The sequence below is a fragment of the Pseudophryne corroboree genome, chromosome 3, assembly GCF_028390025.1.
Source record: "Pseudophryne corroboree isolate aPseCor3 chromosome 3, aPseCor3.hap2, whole genome shotgun sequence".
In the NCBI taxonomy this organism is placed as follows: Eukaryota; Metazoa; Chordata; class Amphibia; order Anura; family Myobatrachidae; genus Pseudophryne; species Pseudophryne corroboree.
This window is the reverse complement of record NC_086446.1, coordinates 88730-112211: the sequence shown is the minus strand read 5'-3', so window position 1 is coordinate 112211 and position 23482 is coordinate 88730. Positions and strand designations below refer to the sequence as shown.

General features: G+C 44.6%; 1 protein-coding gene across 1 annotated transcript in view; it reads left to right on the top strand.

Annotated features, from left to right (window-relative positions):
- The window catches only part of LOC135056207 (uncharacterized), a 212970-nt gene that overhangs the window by 174612 nt on the left and 14876 nt on the right, over window positions 1-23482 (top strand). The window contains exon 11 of the mRNA XM_063961078.1: window positions 7570-7942. Coding sequence (XP_063817148.1) covers window positions 7570-7942 — 373 coding nt within the window. The remainder of the gene's footprint in view (window positions 1-7569; window positions 7943-23482) is intronic.

Below are 23482 nucleotides of genomic sequence, written 5' to 3'. Positions count from 1 at the left end.
TTCAGCAGAGGACACCCATCTCCCGAACCCTGCGTAGCCCAAAGCCGGAGATCGGCAGCATGTTGAACGCGGAAGCAGAAGCCGCTTGTTGTCGGTCAACATGCTGCTGATCTCCGTCTTCGGGCTCCGCACTGCTCCGTACGTCCCTTACAGCCCGCACCCTCGGTTGCTGATATCCGGCATGCTGCTCCTGCTGCTGGCTGTCCCCCCGCCCGGCTCGGCCACCCAGTGGGATGTTGAGTAAGATGGGCATCTCAGTGCCTGTGGTTTAATACATATCCCTCTTCAGTAAATGGCCTCTGTGGTAAACGGTACGAGACCCAGGTTCAATTGTCTCTTGACAATGCCAAGCGATTATCTCCTAAAATGACACTGTGCTGGATCCGTTGCACTCAAGACCCTTCTTATTCAGGTCTTATAATTCCCGTCTCAACATCAGGTAATATCAGTAAATCAGTTAAAAAGGAAGGGTTAGTTTCATACTGCATAAAACCACAAATTTATTAGGACAACCACATACACTCACGTACCAACGGTGATGGCATAAACCACTGAAAGTAACATCAGCATGAAACAAATGGGGTATATTAAGCAGTCCACCACGGCAGGAAAGGGTGTTCCATGAAAACGCCAGGCCACAGTATGTACAGTGCACTAAATACCGTGTTTTGAAAATGAGCGTCCGAGTCCCCTAACAGCTTAAATCAATGGGAAGGAATCGCTGCTTGCATTACTGTTACAAGTTGAACTTGTGTAACTTCCATGCAGGGACGTCGGCAAGCGGTGAAGACTCTAGTCTCCCACGCCGAGAGTCCCGGGTTCGATTCCTAAAGTGGCAATCTATTTTTTTCCCCCCTGACATTCACTTTATTTATTTTTTTGTAATCCATTGTAATACATTCAATGGAAGGGTGCACACAGGTTTCACATAAATCAGGTGCGTCTGATTCCGCTATCTAAAATACACAGCGGTAATGAGCACCCGTAGGCATACCAATAAATATAAATGAGTGTATCCTGACACAATTAACTGTTCGAGCAACACAGTATCACACCTATCAATGCAACTGCAGTTCTCTATGTTCTCTATGTGATTATCATATACAGTATACTGTAGTATTGTGTTGCACATTTATTGTAACCTAACCTCCCTCCCTGTCTATTGAATGAACTGTGTAGGCTGCCAGGGGAGAAGTGGGATGGGGTAGGAGGAGGCGGCGGAAAATACAGTGTTTTGCACTATGTGCGTCCGAGTTCCCTAACAGCAGAAAAACAAACCCCAATGAGAAAGAATTGCTGCTTGCATTACTTTTACACATGAACTTGTGTAACTTCCATGCAGCAACGTTGGCAAGCGGTGAAGGATCCCGCCTCCCACGCTGAGAGTCCCGGTTCCATTCCTAAAGTGCCAATCTATATTTTTTTTACCTCTGACATTCTCTTTATTAATTTATTTTCTTTGTAATCCATTGTAATACATTCAATGGAAGGGTGAACACAGGTTTCACATAAATCAGAGTACATCTGCATGAGCGACTCATTCCGCTATCTAAAATACACAGCGGTAATGAGCACCCATAGACCTACCAGTAAATATAAATTAGTGTATTCTGACACAACTAACTGTTCGAGCAACACAGTACTGTACATCGTCGGCATTAGAGAATCTGTGTTGTACTTTATGAGAATGAATCACTGCTACTGTACCATTTGCACATCTATCAAAGCGACTGCAGTTCTCTATCTGATTTTCATGTACAGTACAGTATTGTGTTGTACATTTATTGTAACCTGACCTCCCTCCCGGTCTACTGTATGAACTATGCAGGCTCCCAGGGGGGAAGTGGGATGGGGGTAGGGCGAGATGGTGGCTTAAAACTGTGTTTTGCAGTATGAGCATCCAAGTCCCTTAACGGCATAAAGTGGAGGGGGAAGGGGGAGGTTGGGATTAACCTGCGGAGTTTAGAGACGCTGTCGAAAATATTTATGGTCTGTCGGGACCCAAAAAAGAAATCAATAAATAAAAGTAGTGTGTACAGACACAAACGAACGTGTTAATCTGAACGTCAATGGGCCATTGCTTTATGTGAGCTATTAAATTAAATTAAAATGGGCTTAAAGCTGAATATCATCGGTTCTGAGGGTCCAATCGGCACAGAAACAGGTTGGAACGGGAGATGATTAGCTACCGGAGGATACCAACCCCAAGTTTCTGGCAAGCTCATGGCAAGCATCGGAACCCATGGTGGGTCTAAATTAACGGTCCCATTATAGTTTATGGGGAAATGGGTCCATTTTGCATACTGATATCTCTGGTTCTGGGTGTCCCAGAGACTTGGGACCAGTACCATACAAAAGAGGAGACTGTTGGCTTTCAACCACTAGTTTATTTGGTACTGCAAAGGGAAACAGCAAGCAACCGTGTGTCGGGACCCCTCCAGTTGTCCGCCCAGCTTGCACGGGATGCAGGGTTTCTGGCTAGATAGAAAATACTGTACAGAAATACTAAGCACGGTAATTTGGCATACAGGAACTTAGGGAGGAGCTTTTATCTCTCCCCATTATACTTATAAGTGAACACTTGCCTCTGTAGCAGAGTACGTTACCAACTGTTCGTGCTATTTAGTACTCAAATACAAACTACTGTACAGAGATGCTAAGTACAGTGATTTGGCATCCAGGAACTTAGGGAGGAGCTTTTATCTCTCTCCATTATACTTAGTAAGGGGATCTGGGAATGTCAAAGTGACATCAGTTATATCTATAGTAATAATACAGGGACATGACTGGGGAGGTGAAGGATCCCGGCGGGGAGGGGCGAGTGCAGCAAGCCCCTTGCGGGCTCGTTGCACTCGCCACGCTGCGGGCTCGGTGGCGTCCTGCGGTCGCCACGGGTTCTATTCCCACTCTATGGGTGTCGTGGACACCCACGAGTGGAAATAGTCCCTGTTGGTCGGCATGCCGACCATCGGGATAGTGAGCCGTCGGGCTCATGGAGGAGGTCATGTGACTGTCGGTCAGCTGACCGGCGGTCACATGACTACCACCCGACTGGAGAAGTAAGAGGATCTGGGAGCATCACAGTGATGTCACTTATATTTATAGTAATAATACAAGGACATGACTGGGGAGGTGAGGGCATCTGGGAATGTCACAGTGACATCACTTATATCTATAGTAATAATACAGGGACATGACTAGGGATGTGAGGGGATCTGGGAGCATCACAGTGATGCCACTTATATCTATAGTAATAATACAGGGTCGTGACTGGGGAGGTGAGGGGGATCTGGGAATGTCATAGTGACATCACTTATATCTATAGTAATAATACAGGGTCATGACTGGGGTGGTGAGGGGGATCTGGGAATGTCACAGTGACATCACTTATATATCTAGTAATAATAAAAGGATATGACTGGGAGGTGAGGGGATCTGGTAGCATCACAGTGACATTGCTTATATCTATAGTAATAATACAATAACCTGACGGGAGGTGAGGGGGATCTGGAAGCATCACAGTGACATCACTTTTATCAATAATAATAATAACAACAACAACACAGGGACATGACTGGGGAGGTGAGGGGGTCTGGGAGTGTCACCGTGACATCACTTACATCTATAGTAATAATACAGGGACATGACTGGGGATTCGAGGGGATCTGGGTGCATCACAGTAATGTCACTTATATCTATAGTAATAATACAGTGACATGACTGGGGAGGTGAGGGGATCTGGCAATGTCACAGTGACATCACTTATATCTATAGTAATAATACAGGGACATGACTGGGGAGGTGAAGGGATCTGGGAGCATCACAGTGACGTCACTTATATCTATAGTAATAATACAGTGACATGACTGGGGAGGTGAGGGGGATCTGGGAATGTCACAGTGACATCACTTATATCTATAGTAATAATACAGGGACATGACTAGGGATGTGAGGGGATCTGGGAGCATCACAGTGATGCCACTTATATCTATAGTAATAATACAGGGTCGTGACTGGGGAGGTGAGGGGATCTGGGAGTGTCACAGTGACATCACTTATATATCTAGTAATAATAAAAGGATATGACTGGGAGGTGAGGGGATCTGGTAGCATCACAGTGACGTCACTTATATCTATAGTAATAATACAAGGACATGACTGGGGAGGTGAGGGCATCTGGGAATGTCACAGTGACATCACTTATATCTATAATATAATACAGGGACATGACTAGGGATGTGAGGGGATCTGGGAGCATCACAGTGATGCCACTTATATCTATAGTAATAATACAGGGTCATGACTGGGGAGGTGAGGGGGATCTGGGAATGTCATAGTGACATCACTTATATCTCTAGTAATAATACAGGGTCATGACTGGGGTGGTGAGGGGGATCTGGGAATGTCACAGTGACATCACTTATATATCTAGTAATAATAAAAGTATATGACTGGGAGGTGAGGGGATCTGGTAGCATCACAGTGACGTCACTTATATCTATAGTAATAATACAATAACCTGACGGGAGGTGAGGGGGATCTGGAAGCATCACAGTGACATCACTTATATCAATAATAATAATAACAACAACAACAACAACACAGGGACATGACTGGGGAGGTGAGGGGGTCTGGGAGTGTCACCGTAACATAACTTACATCTATAGTAATAATACAGGGACATGACTGTGGATTCGAGGGGATCTGGGTACATCACAGTAATGTCACTTATATCTATAGTAATAATAAAGTGACATGACTGGGGAGGTGAGGGGATCTGGCAATGTCACAGTGACATCACTTCTATCTATAGTAATAATACAGGGACATGACTGGGGAGGTAAGGGGATCTGGGAATGTCAAAGTGACATCACTTATATCTATAGTAATAATACAGGGACATGACTGGGGAGGTGAAGGGATCTGGGAGCATCACAGTGATGTCACATATCTATAGTAATAATACAGTGACATGACTGGGGAGGTGAGGGGATCTAGGAATGTCACAGCGACATCACTTATATCTATAGTAATAATACAGGGTCATGACTGGGGAGGTGAGGGGGATCTGGGATTGTCACAGTGACATCACTTATATCTCTAGTAATAATACAATTATATGACTGGGGAGGTGAAGGGATCTCCTATTGTCACAGTGACATCACTAACATCTATAGTAATAATACAGGGACATGATTGGGGAGGTGAGGGATCTGGTAGCATCACAGTGACATCACTTATATATATAGTAATTATACAAGGACATGACTGGAGGTGAGAGGGATCTAGTAGCATCATAGTGACATCACTTATATCTGTAATAATACAGGGACATGAATGGGAAGGTGAGCGGGTCTGGGAGTATCACAGTGACATCACTTCTATCTTTAGTAATAATACAGGGATATGACTGGGGAGGTGAGGGGGTCTGGGAGAATCACAGTGACATCACATATAACTATAATAATAATACAGGGACATGATTGGGGAGGTGAGGGGATCTGGGACAGTCACAGTGACATCACTTAAATCTATAGTAATAACACAGGGACATGACTGGGGAGGGGATGGTATCTGGGAGTGACAAAGTGACATAGCTTAAATCTATAGTAATAATACAGGGACATGACTGGGGAGGTGAGGGTATCTGGGAGCGTCACAATGACACACTTATAACTCTAGAAACAATACAATGACATGACTCGTGAGGTGAGGGGGTCTGGGAGTGTCACAGTAACATCACATATCTATAGTAATAATACAGGTACATGTCTGGGGAGGTGCGGGGATCTGGGAGAGTCACAGTGACATCACTTATATCTATAGTAATACAGGGACATGACTGGGGAGGTGCGGGATCTGGGTGCTACACAGTGACATCACTTATATCTATAGTAATACAGGGACATGACTGGGGAGGTGAGGGGATCTGGGAGTATTTACAATGATATTGATATCTTCCCATTTCGCAGGGTTACACAGTAGTGAAGAAGACATCTGGTTAGTGTGAGACACCCAGCATCCGTCCCCATGTGTCAGGAGGACTGAGCAAGACCTAGAACCCCATCGCTGTGCCTCCACCTCACTCACCAACAAGATCATTCAGCTGCTGACTGGAGAGTTGACTGCTGGGAGTGGGGAATTATACAGTAACACCAGGGGATGTGTCTGGTTGATGACTGGAGAAGTGACTGCTGGGAATGGGACATTATACAGTAACACCAGGGGATGTGTCTGGGTGATGACTGGAGAGGTGACTGCTGGTAATGGGACATTATACAGTAACACCAGGGGATGTGTCTGGGTGATGACTAAAGAGGTGACTGCTGGGAATGGGCCATTATACAGTAACAACGGGGAACGTGTCTGGGTGATGACTGGAGAGGTGACTTCTGGGAATGGGACATTATACAGTAACACCAGGGGATGTGTCTGGGTGATGACTGGAGAGGTGACTGCTGGGAATGGGGCATTATACAGTAACACCGGGGGATGTGTCTGGGTGATCACTGGAGAGGTGACTGCTGGGAATGGGGCATTATACAGTAACACCAGGGGATGTGTCTGGGTGATGACTGGAGAGGTGACTGCTGGGAATGGGACATTATACAGTAACACCAGGGCACGTGTCTGGGTGATGACTGGAGAGGTGATTGCTGGGAATGGGGCATTATACAGTTCCACCAGGGGACGTGTCTGGGTGATGACTGGAGAGGTGATTGCTGGGAATGGGACACTATACAGTAACTCCAAGGTATGTGTCTGGGTGATGTATCAATGTGTGTGTCAGGTTCCTATAAGGTGTCAGGATGTTTCTGTCTATGTCTCCATGCAGGAGGGGGAGTATATAGAGGAACACAGGGGTCTGTACAAGGACGTGATGATGGAGAATCACCGGCCCCTCACATCACTGGGTAAGAGGAGACTGTCATGTATTGTACAGGGGAGGGCAGGTATGGGGGCCCCTATATACACACATCACCTGATAATCACATATATACACTGTACTCAGTCACTGTGTGTCTCCTACAGATGGGCCCAGTAACAGAGATACCCCAGAGAGATGTCCCCGTCCTCTGTATTCCCAGGATTGTACAGAGGATAATCACAGGATCCCACAGGAGGATCAGGTAGGTGGGATCTAGGGTCTCACCAATATACCAAAGTGACTGTCACTATATGATCTGTAGAGGAGCTGTGTGTATTATACACTGATATTATACTGTTTCACCTCAGTTTAATCTGACTGTATACAAATGTCATTATAGTGTTTTTTTTTTTTTTTTTTAGGTAGAAAGTCTGTCTGATATTAAAACAGAAGATATAGAGGGAGAAGAAGAGACGTATGTGACTGATATAAAGGCAGAAGAGATGTATGTGACTGATATAATGGCAGAAGATATAGAGGGAGAAGAAGAGACGTATGTGACTTATATAAAGGCAGAAGATACAGAGGGAGAAGAAGAGACGTATGTGACTGATATAAAGGCAGAAGAGATGTATGTGACTGATATAATGGCAGAAGATATAGAGGGAGAAGAAGAGACGTATGTGACTTATATAAAGGCAGAAGATACAAAGGGAGAAGAAGAGACGTATATGACTGATATAAAGGCAGAAGATATGGAGGGAGAAGAAGAGACGTATGTGACTGATATAAAGGCAGAAGATATAGAGGGTGAAGAAGAGAAGTATGTGACTGATATAAAGGCAGAAGATATAGAGGGAGAAGAAGAGACATATGTGACTGATATAAAGGCAGAAGATACAAAGGGAGAAGAAGAGACATATGTGACTGATATAAAGGCAGAAGACATAGAGGGAGAAGAAGAGACGTATGTGACTGATATAAAGGCAGAAGATATAGAGGGAGAAGAAGAGACGTATGTGAGCGGAGATCAGCAGTGTAAGGAGGAGGAGATCCCTACAGATATCAGCACAGGTGAGTAATAAACACTTATTACAGAAGTCACATATTCTCCTTGCTCAGTCACTACAGCAATCTCTTATCCTACACCCTCCTCTGTCAGTACAAACTAATGAGGAATATGTATTTTCCCAGTTATACTCCTGCTCTCCTCCTCACATCATGTCACTGTTTGTTACCAGCCCAGAGATCTGACTTGTCTCCTCCCCACACTCTCTGGTGTATCTCATACATCAGGAGCCATCAGCCCCTATTATACTCCTGCTCTCCACCTTACATCCTGTCACTGTGTGTTACCAGCCCAGAGATCTGACCAGTCTCCTCCCCACACTCTCTGGTGTATCTTATATATCAGGAGCCATCAGCCCCTATTATACTCCTGCTCTCCCCCTCACATCATTTCACTGTGTTTTGCCAGCCCAGAGATCTGACCAGTCTCCTCCCCACACTCTCTGGTGTATCTCATACATCAGGAACCATCAACCCCTATTATACTCCTGCTCTCCTCCTCACATCATGTCACTGTGTGTTACCAGCCCAGAGATCTGACCAGTCTCCTCCGCACACTCTCTGGTGTATCTCATACATCAGGAGCCATCAGCCCCTATTATACTCCTGCTCTCCTCCTCACATCATGTCACTGTGTGTTACCAGCCCAGCGATCTGACCAGTCTCCTCCGCACACTCTCTGGTGTATCTCATACATCAGGAGCCATCAGCCCCTATTATACTACTGCTCTCCCCTCACATCATGTCACTGTGTTACCAACCCAGAGATCTGACCAGTCTCCTCCCCACACTCTCTGGTGTATCTCATACATCAGGAGCCATCAGCCCCTATTATACTCCTGCTCTCCTCCTCACATCATGTCACTGTGTGTCACCAGCAGCCATACTGTGTGCTAGCAGTACCTCCACCTATGGTATTACATGCCCTGAGAGTGTCCCTGTTAGCACACGCCAGTCTATATATAAACCACTCCTTATTTCCTGCATGGTGCTGCTGCTTGTTGGGGCACAGGCTCGGGGTTCCTCATGCCACATCATACAATGCTTAGGAAATATCTGGCGCAGCCCCTGTCATGTATCCACATGCTCCTGTAACAGCCGGCCTCAGGGAATTGGCTAATGACTGGCTCCTGTTACTGAGTTGGCAGCATCTGAGTCTTGCTACCGTCGCCTTAGGTATATAATACATTTATTGAGCTTGTGTATGGGAACCAGCATTCAGAATCCTGCACATTCCCTGCTGATTACCTGTCCCCTGGCACTTGGATGACGACCTTCTCTGGCTTCTGATCCATGGCCTTAAGGGCACACCAATGGTTCCTAATGGAAGTATCTTCAGGAGCGTTCATGTCTGAGGAGGAGGACAGGGCCTCAGCATCTATTGCTATATAATCCTGCAATCTCCAAGGTGGTAAAGGAGGAGTAGCGGGAAAAGGCGACCAGGACCCTATCAGAGGGGTGTGATCAGACCATGAAATTATTGTCGGTAGAAAAATTCAAGCGACCAGGTTCTGGGACACAATGTGATAAATACGGAGACTGACACAGGACATTTCATAAAGGAGAAGCATTTATTTCTCTAAGTTACAACGATGAGAACCTGCAAATAACAAGTTATACTCAGTTACAGTAATAGGAAGAACAAATTAGAATACTCCGCTCTTATCTCAGATGTTTCATGATCTGTCCCAGATGATGGTCATCGATGAAGGAGTTTAAACAATATAGTTCAGTCGCCCTCAGGGTCCATCTTTAATAACTGTGTCTGAATTTATTAAACTGTGGAGAGTTTATAGAAGTCTATATCCGCTGCAGACAGACCTAGCTTCACTCAGAACTAACCTGCTATGTGTAAGTCTCTAGACTTTATACCCTGCAAGGATACGCTGACATTGTGTTACCAGATATTACACTCAGGGTCTGTGATGCTGGGTGCAGTAGTCATTCAGTATAACGTCATTTATCTTATCCTGGACAACTGTCCCCTTTCACCTACTTATGAATACAATACCCCAAACATCTTACTAGACAGTTTCCATCTGAGATACTGATAATAGGAACATATAGCTATTATAATCAGCCAGCCTAAAACCTGTGTATATTCTTCCCACTGACTATGTCCTTCACAATAGGTCAAAGGTGAGAGACAGCTGTGGATCTATATTTCTAACTGGCGTCTAAAGCACTAATCCTAATAACATGTACATATATAGAGCAATGAGGTCATACATATACAAAATGGAGTTATACATGAACAAAATGGCATCTAAAAAATAGTTACAAATATCACCCCATACAGAAATATATCAATGTAAGGGATCAATTGTAACGACCTAGAAGAAGGTCTATTCTCTAATATGACCTGTGTACAGCAGAGTAATAAGTATAATCACGCACACCTGGATGTCTAATTCTCCAACTATTATAGAGGTCAAATTCAGCTAATAAAGGGAGCTATGAGGAAGCTACGGAACGGGCGGCATTACTGGTCTGTTCATCAGTAGTGGAGGATTTATCAAGATGAGGGTCTGGAGCAAGAGTAAAATCTCCCATAAGGAGAAGTGCAATTTCTTGTAGCTTTTGAAAAAAAAGATTTATGAAATTGGGGCTGTCTGACATTAGGGGCATAGAGAGAAGTGAGGGGGACATATTTATAATGAATTTTCCCAACTAGAATCCAATATCTACCATTGCAATCCACCCACTTGCTTTCCAGGTGAAAGGGGCAGGATCTATGGGAAAGGATGGCTACACCACAGGAGATATAGCATGCTGGGTAGTTATTGGTAAACTGAGGGGGAGAGTGCAATGGAACATGTGATTCCTGAATGGCTACCACCGCCGCCTTCTGGTCAGCTAAATATTTTAGTGCAAGACGTCTCTTACAAAGAAAATTAAGACCTTTCTGCAGCAGGATGCATTGGTTTCCACAGGAAAACATTGGAGTGTAGAGTGGATCGTGATCCAGAGGCACCAACAGGCTAAAGTTTAAGGCTGTCCCAGGATGCATTGGTGCCTCCTCTATAAACCCCGCCTCCAGGCACTGGAGCTCAGTTTCGAGTTGGTGTCTTCAGCAGGTCACCTAACGGGGGCTGCACTGGCAGCCCAGGAAATCTTTCTATGAAGACCTCTAGGGCCGCATCGCTGATATGTCCGTGTGACATTCATTGCTGCAGCTCCATCACCTCCCAAGTGGCGTCACATACTCCCGCAACTCAGTTCCCGGGTACTTGCGGCAGAGACGCTCCGGCTCTAGGCACACGGTTGCAGACGCTCTCCTGGTTCACGTGGCTGATACAGGAAGGAGGTAAGAGTGTTCCCTAGGCGGGAGACCGGTCGCGGCGTTGGCGTGGACACTGTCTCTGGGCAGGAATCCCACTAGACCACTGGGGTGCCTGAGTACAGGTTGGGTGTACTAACACCCCATTTAATAAGACTCACAGTACTTGAGGTGGAAGTCCAGCATAGGGGAGTCAGTGCTTGACCTGTAGCCCCTCCACCGGCTCAGGGCGCCATCTCTGACCAGATTTTCCCGCCCTGGTGCTGCCTCACATTCCCCCTCACTCCTTGACTGAGACGCTGGGCGCCATCTTCTGAGCATAGCTGCGGCTGGTCTCCGGGATGACTGTATACAGCACTGTGACTGTACGAACACTTCAGTATTCTACATGTCTTTATACAGACAGCGTTAGTTAAGAAAAAGTGTACCTTTTACAGAATATATTGTACAAGTATTCTAATATATACCGCCGGCCTAGGTACCGTGCTGTGATATATATATCCACACCAAACGCCGGCACTCGGTCCGCCCCACAGGGCTACCATGCTCTGGTGCCCTCCACTGGGGTCAGCACCCCATACCTATACAGCAGAAGAATGAGGCGGCACTCAGAGACTGAAATAGCAAAGTGGCTTTAGTGCAAAAGCTGCATCAGCAAATCAACGTTTCGGGGGATTTCACCCCTTCGTCAGGATAACAATACAGTGCATAGAAACGTACATTTATAGACCCACTCACCCCTTACAACCTCCCCCATGCCTGGCTCCCGCTGGCCGCGCCGTTCCGGGCCCGTTCGTCCGCCCACCTGGAGTGACCACATCCGCCGGAAGTGGCGTCACATGGTGACGTCCCGGGTCCCGGCCGCGTTGCCCCGGTAACCCTGTAAAACTTATAGAAACACAGCTGCTGATGTGCCAGAGGGTGTGCACATAACTATATAGTGTAACAGGACATACCGTTGGTGTCCATGTCTAATATGGTACTAAACACATAAAATAATGACCACAGGCCACATAGTGTAAAAAACAAGTGCAACAAAATATATAGAAATTGGTGCAATACCGTGAGCCCACTCTCAAATATATGGGTCTCTAAAATCAGTGCTCACATCAAGAAAGCAAAGCAACCCAATGGCTGCTATATATAAAAATGTCAGTGTATGCAAAATACTCACACCCCCTGGCCTTACAGCGGTGTTGGTGTATCACAGAAAAATATCCCACGATGTGACATAAAACCCCTATTTAAAAAAATCATTCTACATTTTGGGCCCGCAGGACACCAACTAAATCCTTATACTACTGTGCCTTCCCAATCCAGTATCCATGAAACATGACAACATAGAAGCACATGTAAACTCTACACAAAAAGGAATTCTGTTACATTATTTCACTTGATTCCAACTGTTTAAACAACTAAATGGCTACCTTCTCTCCCTTCACTCCAACCTCTACCTCTCATGTATCCCTACCCTATAAGAAATTATTGAGGCCCAATGATTAATTCAGGCCCTTGGGTCGGAGAGTGTCCAGCCTATAGATCCATGTGGATTCTAATTGAAGCAGCTTAATGGACCTGTTTCCCCCCCTAATGGACTCAGGTACATGGTCAATCACCCGATATATTAGGGTTGCCATGCTATGTTTAAGGTCAAGGAAATGGCGGGCCACAGGTTGGTCACTAGAACTGGTGTTAATGGCAGCCCTGATGGCCTGTCAGTGTTGCGCCATACTTACCTTAAACTGGCATTCCGTCTTGCCTATGTAATAGAGTCCGCAAGGACACATAATTACATAGATGACGAATTTCGGGTGGCAAGACAGCGGCCAGTTTATCGTGTATTTCTTGGCAGAATGTGGATGTCCAATGACATCGCTAGTGGACATGTAGCTGCAAGTTGTGCATCCAATGCACTTGTAGCAGCCATGGGCTCTACTCAGAAAATGTTGCGTGGCCTTTTACTTAGACTTACTGAGATCAGTTTTAACCACGAGGTCCTTGATGTTTTTACCCCTCCTATAGCTTGGCATGATCCTAGTGTTTTTTAAGGATCTCAAGTCAGGGTCCGAGGTGACAATGGGCCATAATGCCGTAGCCCTTCTGCTGGTGTGACGGCTGTTTGTGTCATATGTATTGACCCATGGGAGCCGGTCCTTGCCTTTTGGGGAAATCACGTTAGTTAATAACTTGGTTCTTTCTTGTGATAGTGCTTTAGCACGAGCTGATTTTAATAAGGGCAAAGGATATCCCCTCTGTAGAAATTTGTTCTCCATGGGATCCAATTGTGTCTCAACATCCTCAGCTCGGCTAGTGATTCTACATACCCGTAAGAACTGCGAATAGGGTAGCCCATGAGTGGAGGCAGTGGGATGGAAACTGCTAAAACTTAAAATGGTGTTCCTATCCGTGGGTTTAGTAAAAAGGGTGGTGATAATCTCACCATTTCGGATGCTGATGGAGATGTCCAAAAACTCAATGTGTGTGTGGCTGCTGTTCATGGTCAACTTAATAGGACTGGAAGAGTTATTCTGTTCCATAATTATATCACGGAGTGTCTGCTCACTCCCTGTCCAGAACATTAATAAATCATCTATGTACCGGTAATATAAGAAAATTTCCTTGGTTATTACCGGATTCTCATAGAACAAACTTTTTTCAACATCCCACATATACGTGTTGGCGAAGGCCGGTTCCACTGCCGACCCCATCGCACAACCCTTTGTCTGTCTGAAGAACATATCCTCAAACAAAAAATAGTTGTGCGTGACGGTGAATTCCAGCAATTGAATAAACAGTTCTTCATCAGGCCCGGTATAGGCCGTGTTTCCTATCAACAGTCTCCTCACAGCATGCAAACCCCCATCATGAGAGATGCAGGTGTAGAGACTTGTGACATCCATGGTCGCCATAAGCATGTCAGCTGGCACTTTATCAACCTTTAAGAAATGTCTTAATAACGCATTAGAATCTTTTAAATGTGTGAATGTTTGTTGAATGCACGGCTGAAGGTATGCGTCAAGGAAAATTGCCACCGGTTCGCACAGAGACCCCCGGGCCGAAATGAAGGCTGGAGGACAGGTTAAAGATCAGGTCCTTCTTGCTCTCGGGGGCCTTCCCCTTCTTTTGCCGGTTTGTTTGCCCGTTCTGGTACATCTACCTCTCGAGCTGCTAAAATTGCCTGAGTCTTTGCCCCTAAAGGGGTTGCCTGTGCCACTCCCCTGCCATGTGCAGTTCGTATGTTGCCCTGTTCATCCGAATCGCTGGCAGAGGTGGTTCCCTGGCGCGCAGTGGGGTATCTTGGGCGAAATCTTGGCACCCTGTTTCCTGGGGTCTGACCTCCCGTGCTGCCCAACCATGTATACACAAGATGTTGTGCGTAGTCCTGTTGGACCTTTTGTAATTTTTCACTTTTAAACTTCAGTAGGTCAATCCGGTATTGCCCAACTTGTTCTCCCAGCTTGGTCATCCTGATCTGGTCTGCAGCAAATGCCTCACTGTGCTCTGCTTCATAGTTGCTGATCTTAATCTTTAGTCACCTCGATGACCAAAAGGAGCAAATCCATGGAGCACTTGTTCAGCACTGCTATCCATATTTTGCAAAAGTTGATGTTATACCTGCCAATCGTTGGTGCATTGTGTATGCGAAATCCCCTCGGGATATGTTTGGCACGGTAATAGTCTGAAAGCGTGCGACTGTGGTAGAGGTAATCCACCTCCCTCTTCTTTAATTTGAATAATTCACGAAAAGCATCGTCATTTGTGGTGGCTGGACTGTCCCCAAAAGCGGATTCCTTAGTGAGTATCCCTTCCGCCTCCAAGTCTGAAAAGCTCAAGGTATCACATGTATCACATTGTAGTAGGAACGTAGGGGGTAATTCCAAGTTGATCGCAGCAGGAAATTTTGTAGCAATTGGGCAAAACCATGTGCACTGCAGGGGAAGCAGATATAACATGTGCAGAGAGAGTTAGATTTGGGTGGATTATTCTGTTTCTGTGCAGGGTAAGTACTAAACCGCTCTATTGTTGCATTTTGTGTACAATGTGTAACAAGAAGGGCAGTAAGTCTGTGGAAGCTCCTGCATCATGCAGAGTATGCACCAAATATTTACTAGAGGGGGAAGCTGTGTATGATGGTCTGTGTACTGTGTGTCATACATCTCCCTGCCAGTCTGCAGCTCCTGTAACCAATCAGGTGCCACCCTGGGCTGCGTTCACTAACCTACTGAGTACTCCGGTGGAACGCCTTACGCCCCCTATGGGACCACCTGTACCACTACAGCCACGTATTATCCCTATGGTTAATCCGCCTTGGGTGGAAAATTTGTCTAACCAGCTGCAACAAATAAATTAGTCCTTTGTTAGACAGATATCCACCCCAGGTCACTCCTGTGCTTCTGGGTCATCTAAGCGGGCTACTTCCTCACAGTCCATATACCTCTCTGATGTTTCATCTGAAGACGAGGGGGAACATATGGCCTTGTCAGACACTGAATGTGGTGTTACTGATGAGGATTCTCCCTTACAGGTTGATGTTCCGGCCTAAGTAGTTGCAATGAAGATTCCACTACTACAGCAAAAGAAACCGATATATTTAAGCTGCAGAAAGTTGATAAAACTCTGTTACCCCATTCTGACCATTCAGTGGAAATCAGACGGGAACCCTGGTCTACTCCAAAGAAGAAATTCCCTGTGCTTAAACGGGCCTTAGCTTGATATCCTCTCCCTGCAGAGTTATGTAGCAAGTGGGAAAATCCTCCACCGTTGGATTCTCATGTCACCTGTCTTGTGGTATCATCCACTCTGACTGTCACCACTGTCACCTCACTGAAGGAACTGACAGATTAGCGTGTGGAGGGATGCCTGAAGTCTATTTACTCCCTCACAGGAGCTGTACATAGGCCCACCATAGCTGCCTCCTGGGCTGCAAAAGGTATTGAAGTGTGGGTTCAGGCATTAAAAGATGAGCTGCCTGAGGATATATCTGACACTGCCAGACAATACCTGTCTCACATTACCACTGCTGCCTGTTACATTCAGGAGTACTGGCAGCCAAGGCGTCGACTACATCTGTCCTGGCTCACCATATTCTGTTTTTGAGGTAATCAAAGGTGGACCTAGACTCCAAAAAGACCTTAGAGGTACTCCCATTTAAGGGAGGACATTTTGTTTGGTAAAAACTCCCTTTCAAGCACCTGAATGATGTCACTAGGCTAAATGAGCATCCTCCACTATATTTGCCTGAATAAAATTGTGTCTGAATTAGCAGCTGCTAAGACTGCTTTTCTCCCAAAAACTAATCTTTTTGGCCTCAAGGGAAATCAAAAGGTCAGGCATAGCCGAGACAATCTCGTGCTCCCAAAACCACCTAGCCCAAGGCCACATAATCCCGGGATGCCCATCAGCCTGCTTCAAAACATGACAAACCTGCTGCATGATGCGGCGGGCCTCCCCCTGGAGGATCCGAGGGTGGGAGGCCGACTTCTACAGTTCACCCAGGTCTGGTTAAAGACCACTTCAGACGCATGGGATCCGTTAAAGGTGCAAGGTTTGCAAACGAGTGTCAGTTCTCTCCTGAGTACAGAAGTGTACAAAAAATAGAACACAGATAGGTGCGCCTGAGCAGCCGAAAAGAAAGGTGGTTAGAAGTATCACCAATACTCCCAATAGACAGAAATACGAAAAATGGTTTACCACCTCTTATCTCAGGCGCTTTTCAGATAATATTCAGTCTCTCAAGTTTATTAGAGACACATAACCTTAGACAAATTAAAATAAAAATACATAGTGTGATATTGTAACAGTAGGAGGAGACAGGTGAATCAATCTTTAGAGGTGTCGGACTCGTACCGCATCAGGTGGTCTACTGTTAGGTAGACAAATAGCGCGGTATTGGAGCGGGTCACCGTCTTAGATATCTCCTGACTTCTTCCAACTTCTCAGGAATAGCCCCTTCTTATTCCAACTCAAGGTACATGAAAATGACAATGGTACTCCAATGGTGCATTACCATAAAACTTTTATTTCATAAAATATAGGAATATAAACTTATCAAGGTGGGTTCTTACCAGACTGATTGGTCTACATGAAAATGCAGACAACTGCGTTTGTTATACATAACACAACTAGGCGTCCCCAGGAGTAGTTGTATCCAGCCAGGCAAGAGCTCCACACACGTCCTGCTACCTTCACCAACGCGTTTCGATAACAAATGGTTATCTTTTTCAAGGTGTAGATGGTAGCAGACACCCTGTGGTATTTATCCTCCCACAAATCTAAACAACTAAAAACCTAATGCCAGACATGGATTACCTGATTGCTAAAATCCTAAATACCTAACATGCACCTATCGCTATAAAAGGAGTCCATTTCGTATCTTCCTAGTGGCTTTCTGAAAGTCCGTTTCCCGCCGTATTGATTAACCAATCCTGCCTCATGGCGCAACATTGTCCCGTCACCGGAAATGACGCGGATCGGCGTCCTCCGTCTGACCGGAAACAGCACTACCCCCTGTGTCAAGGATATGAGGTATTCGTCCTCTCCGTGTAGTACGATGTCCCGTCACCGGAAGTGCTGTAAATCAACATCCGCCGTCTGGTCGGGACCCGGAAGTCATGTCATATGATGATGTAATTTCCCTGGTCCCGTTTCCATGGTTGTTTACCGGATGCAGTATGACGCGTAATCCATATAGCATCGTCCTATATTCATGTCCCTTAAGGATGGCGCCATTTTGCTGTAGTTATCCACTCATTGTAATAGAAGAAAAAATAAACAGAAATTAAAAATGATATAAAAACACAAATAAAAACATCTCTAAAATAGATAGAAGTTGGGAAAATATTTGGTTTTATAAAAACCATTTAGTTTCGAAGTCTTTATTGAGGCCTCCTGGTTCCAAGGTTTTATATTTGAAAATAGTTTGCATTTCTATCCTAGCAAGTTTTTGATGTGGGTCTCCTCCTCTAATGTCTAATTTAACACGTTTCAGGGCATAGAAATTCTTGATCTCTCTAGGGTCACAATGATGTATTTTCTTAAAATGTGCCGACAAGGCATGAGTTTCTAGCCCTTTTTTAATATTTCGGAGGTGTTCTCCCAATCTGATTTTAAATGCTCTACTAGTACGGCCTATGTAGAATTTGCCACACGTGCACTCTACACAGTACACTACATTGTTGGTATGACAAGTTACAAAATCTTTGATAATGCACTTCCTTTCGTTAATGGTGACCTCTACAATCTTGTTCCCAAAAGTATTGGGGACGTTTTTGCAAGCGATACAAGCTCCGCATCTGTAGAAACCTTCTGATGTTATTGTAGGTCCAATAGGGCCCATCTGATGGAAACTATGGACCAATTTGGATTGCAGATTAGGGGCTTTCCTGTATATACATACAGGTCTGTCAGGAAGATCATTTCCAATAATGGGGTCCTTCTTAAGGATAGGCCAATGTTTCTGTAGAATACCTTGGACTTTCTTGTGCTGAGAAGAATAATTAGATATAAAAGCCCACTTGAACCTGTTATCCACCTCTTTTTTATCCCTTTTATTTACAATGAGTAAATCTTTTCTATCTAATTTGGATACTTCATCCAATGTTTTCTCTAAATGTCAAAACTAAAAATTTCATTAAACCTACTGACTCAAGGTCTTACATCAATAAATTGAGTTGTCATCATGATAACTGGTTGAACAGTGTTCCTGTTGGTCAATTTAAGAGACTCAAACGTAATTGTTCGGAACAAACAGTCTTCATGGCACAAGCCTCCTCTTTGGAAAAATGCTTTCTTGAGAGTGGATACGATAAAAGGCATTTAGAGAAAACATTGGATGAAGTATCCAAATTAGATAGAAAAGATTTACTCATTGTAAATAAAAGGGATAAAAAAGAGGTGAATAACAGGTTCAAGTGGGCTTTTATATCTAATTATTCTTCTCAGCACAAGAAAGTCCAAGGTATTCTACAGAAACATTGGCCTATCCTTAAGAAGGACCCCATTATTGGAAATGATCTTCCTGACAGACCTGTATGTATATACAGGAAAGCCCCTAATCTGCAATCCAAATTGGTCCATAGTTTCCATCAGATGGGCCCTACTGGACCTACAATAACATCAGAAGGTTTCTACAGATGCGGAGCTTGTATCGCTTGCAAAAACGTCCCCAATACTTTTGGGAACAAGATTGTAGAGGTCACTATTAACGAAAGGAAGTGCATTATCAAAGATTTTGTAACTTGTCATACCAACAATGTAGTGTACTGTGTAGAGTGCACGTGTGGCAAATTCTACATAGGCCGTACTAGTAGAGCATTTAAAATCAGATTGGGAGAACACCTCCGAAATATTAAAAAAGGGCTAGAAACTCATGCCTTGTCGGCACATTTTAAGAAAATACATCATTGTGACCCTAGAGAGATCAAGAATTTCTATGCCCTGAAACGTGTTAAATTAGACATTAGAGGAGGAGACCCACATCAAAAACTTGCCAGGATAGAAATGCAAACTATTTTCAAATATAAAACCTTGGAACCAGGAGGCCTCAATAAAGACTTCGAAACTAAATGGTTTTTATAAAACCAAATATTTTCCCAACTTCTATCTATTTTAGAGATGTTTTTATTTATGTTTTTATATCATTTTTAATTTCTGTTTATTTTTTCTTCTATTACAATGAGTGGATAACTACAGCAAAATGGCGCCATCCTTAAGGGACATGAATATAGAACGATGCTATATGGATTACGCGTCATACTGCATCCGGTAAACAACCATGGAAACGGGACCAGGGAAATTACATCATCATATGACATGACTTCCGGGTCCCGACCAGACGGCGGATGTTGATTTACAGCACTTCCGGTGACGGGACATCGTACTACACGGAGAGGACGAATACCTCATATCCTTGACACAGGGAGTAGTGCTGTTTCCGGTCAGACGGAGGACGCCGATCCGCGTCATTTCCGGTGACGGGACAATGTTGCGCCATGAGGCAGGATTGGTTAATCAATACGGCGGGAAACGGACTTTCAGAAAGCCACTAGGAAGATACGAAATGGACTCCTTTTATAGCGATAGGTGCATGTTAGGTATTTAGGATTTTAGCAATCAGGTAATCCATGTCTGGCATTAGGTTTTTAGTTGTTTAGATTTGTGGGAGGATAAATACCACAGGGTGTCTGCTACCATCTACACCTTGAAAAAGATAACCATTTGTTATCGAAACGCGTTGGTGAAGGTAGCAGGACGTGTGTGGAGCTCTTGCCTGGCTGGATACAACTACTCCTGGGGACGCCTAGTTGTGTTATGTATAACAAACGCAGTTGTCTGCATTTTCATGTAGACCAATCAGTCTGGTAAGAACCCACCTTGATAAGTTTATATTCCTATATTTTATGAAATAAAAGTTTTATGGTAATGCACCATTGGAGTACCATTGTCATTTTCATGTACCTTGAGTTGGAATAAGAAGGGGCTATTCCTGAGAAGTTGGAAGAAGTCAGGAGATATCTAAGACGGTGACCCGCTCCAATACCGCGCTATTTGTCTACCTAACAGTAGACCACCTGATGCGGTACGAGTCCGACACCTCTAAAGATTGATTCACCTGTCTCCTCCTACTGTTACAATATCACACTATGTATTTTTATTTTAATTTGTCTAAGGTTATGTGTCTCTAATAAACTTGAGAGACTGAATATTATCTGAAAAGCGCCTGAGATAAGAGGTGGTAAACCATTTTTCGTATTTCTGAGTACAGAAGTGGTTGTGCCGATACCTCAGTCCCAGAGAGGCAGATTTTATTCTTCCACCCTGTTTCTAGTTCCGAAACCCAATGGGTCATTCCGGCCTATGCTCAACCTCAAATCTCTGAACAAGTTTGTGAGAGTACCCAGGTTTCGTATGGAAACACTACGCTCAATTGTACTGGCTATGGAACGCGGAGTCTATATGGTATCCCTGGATATACAGGATGCATACCTGCATATACCTATTGCCAGGTCACACCAGCAGTTTCTGCGGTTTGCTATTGGCAACCTACACTTTCAATTCCAGGCTGAACCATTTGGATTGGCTACGGATCCTCAGATTTTCACCATGGTCATGGCCGTGATAAGGTCACATCTTCGTTGCCAGGGGATCATAATCCTACCGTATCTGGACGATCTGCTGATTCTGGTAAATTCCCACTGGCAAATTTTCTGCAAGCCCATAGTTGGCTTATATATTGGAAAAAGTCCTCGCTGGTCCCAGCTCATAGTGCACCACGGGGCACTTCTGGATACACACAGTCAATGGATGTTTCTGTCTCCAGATCAGATCAGGTCTCAGATTTGATCAGATCTCAGATGATTGCTTTAACTCCGGAAATTCGGTTGTCGCTGACCTGGTGGCTAGAGGATCAGCGATTAAGCAAGGGCCGTCCCTTCTGGATCCCCGACTGGGTCATGCTGACAGCAGATGCCAGTCTGAGAGGATGGGGTGCGGTGTTGGAGCAACACTCGTTTCAGGGTCGCTGGACCAAGGAGGAATCACTCCTCCCAATAAACATTCTGGAGTTGAAGGCAGTGTTCAATGCACTCTCTCGCCCTGCCTCTGGTACAGAACAGGCCTGTTCAGGTACGGTCAGACAACGCCACCATGGTGGCATTCAGAAATCATCAAGGCAGCACTCAAAGCCGCATGGCAATGATCGTAGTGTCAAAAATCCTTTGTTGAGCGTAACGCCATCTGCCAGCCATATCGACAGTGTTCATTCCAGGTGTCCAAAACTGGGAAGCAGACTTCCTCAGTCGCCAGGACGTACATGCCAGAAAGTGGAATCTTCATCCGGAAGTCTTTCAACTCGTAGTGGACAGATGGAGCCTACTGGACATAGACCTCATGGCGTCTCGACACAATCACACGGTACGGATCAAGAACCAGGGATCCTCAAGCCCTACGTGTCACTTTTGCCCAGGATACTACGACTACGGAAGTTCAAACAAGAAGGAGGAATACTACTTCTAGTCGCTCCAGCGTGGCCTCGAAGATATTGGTTCTCAGACCTGCTGGGTCTGTCAACAGAGAAACATAGAAACATAGAATTTGACGGCAGATAAGAACCACCCATCTAGTCTGCCCTTCTGTTTTTAGGGTTTTTTTTTTTACCATATTTTTATCTCAATCCTTATTTGATCCTTATTTCTTTGTAAGGAGATCTTTATGTCTATCCCATGCATGTTTAAATTGCTCTACTGTCTTAGCCTCTACCACCTCTGATGGGAGACTATTCCACTTGTCCACTACCCTCTCTGTGAAGTAATTTTTCCACAAATTTCTCATGAACCCCCCTCCAATCTCGGTGCATATTCTCATGTCCTATTGCTTCTCTTCATTTGGAGAATGTTTCCCTCCTGGACTTTGTTAAAACCCTTGATATATTTGAAAGTTTCTATCATGTCCCCCCTTTCCCTTCTCTGCTCCAAACTATACATATTGAGAATTCTTAGCCTTTCTTGGTATGTTTTGTGATGTAGGCCATGCACCATTTTAGTTGCCCTCCTTTGTACAGTTTCTAATGTATTAATATCCTTTTGAATATATGGCCTCCAGAATTGAACACAGTATTCTAGATAAGGCCGTACCAATGACCTATACAGTGGCATTATTACTTCTTTCTTTCTGCTGCTGATTCCTCTCCCAATGCAGCCAAGCATCTGACTAGCCTTCCTCATTGCCTTGTTACATTGCTTACCTGCTTTTAAGTCATCTGAAATAGTGACTCCTAGATCCCTTTCCTCCTCAGTAGTTTCCAGTATAGTGCCATTAATACTATATTTAGCTTTAGGATTTTTGAGACCCAAGTGCATGATTTTGCATTTTTTGGCATTAAACTGTAATTTCCACGCTCTTGACCGTTCCTGTAGTCTACCTAGATCCTCAATCATTTGTTTTACCCCACCTGGTGTGTCTGCCCTGTTGCATACCTTTGTGTCATCTGCAAAAAGGCATACTTTCCCTTTAATGCCATTTGCAATGTCGCCAATAAAGATATTAAAAAGCACTGGTCCAAGTACAGATCCCTGGGGTACTCCACTGGTATCATTTCCCTCCTGTGAATGCACTCCATTTACCACAACTCTCTGTTTTCTATCCTGCAACCAAGATCTTATCCATTAAATATTCTAGTATCCAATCCCAAGCTTCCAAGTTTATTTAGCAGTCTGCGATATGGAACAGTGTTAAATTCCTTATTAAAGTTTAGATAAGCTATATCCACG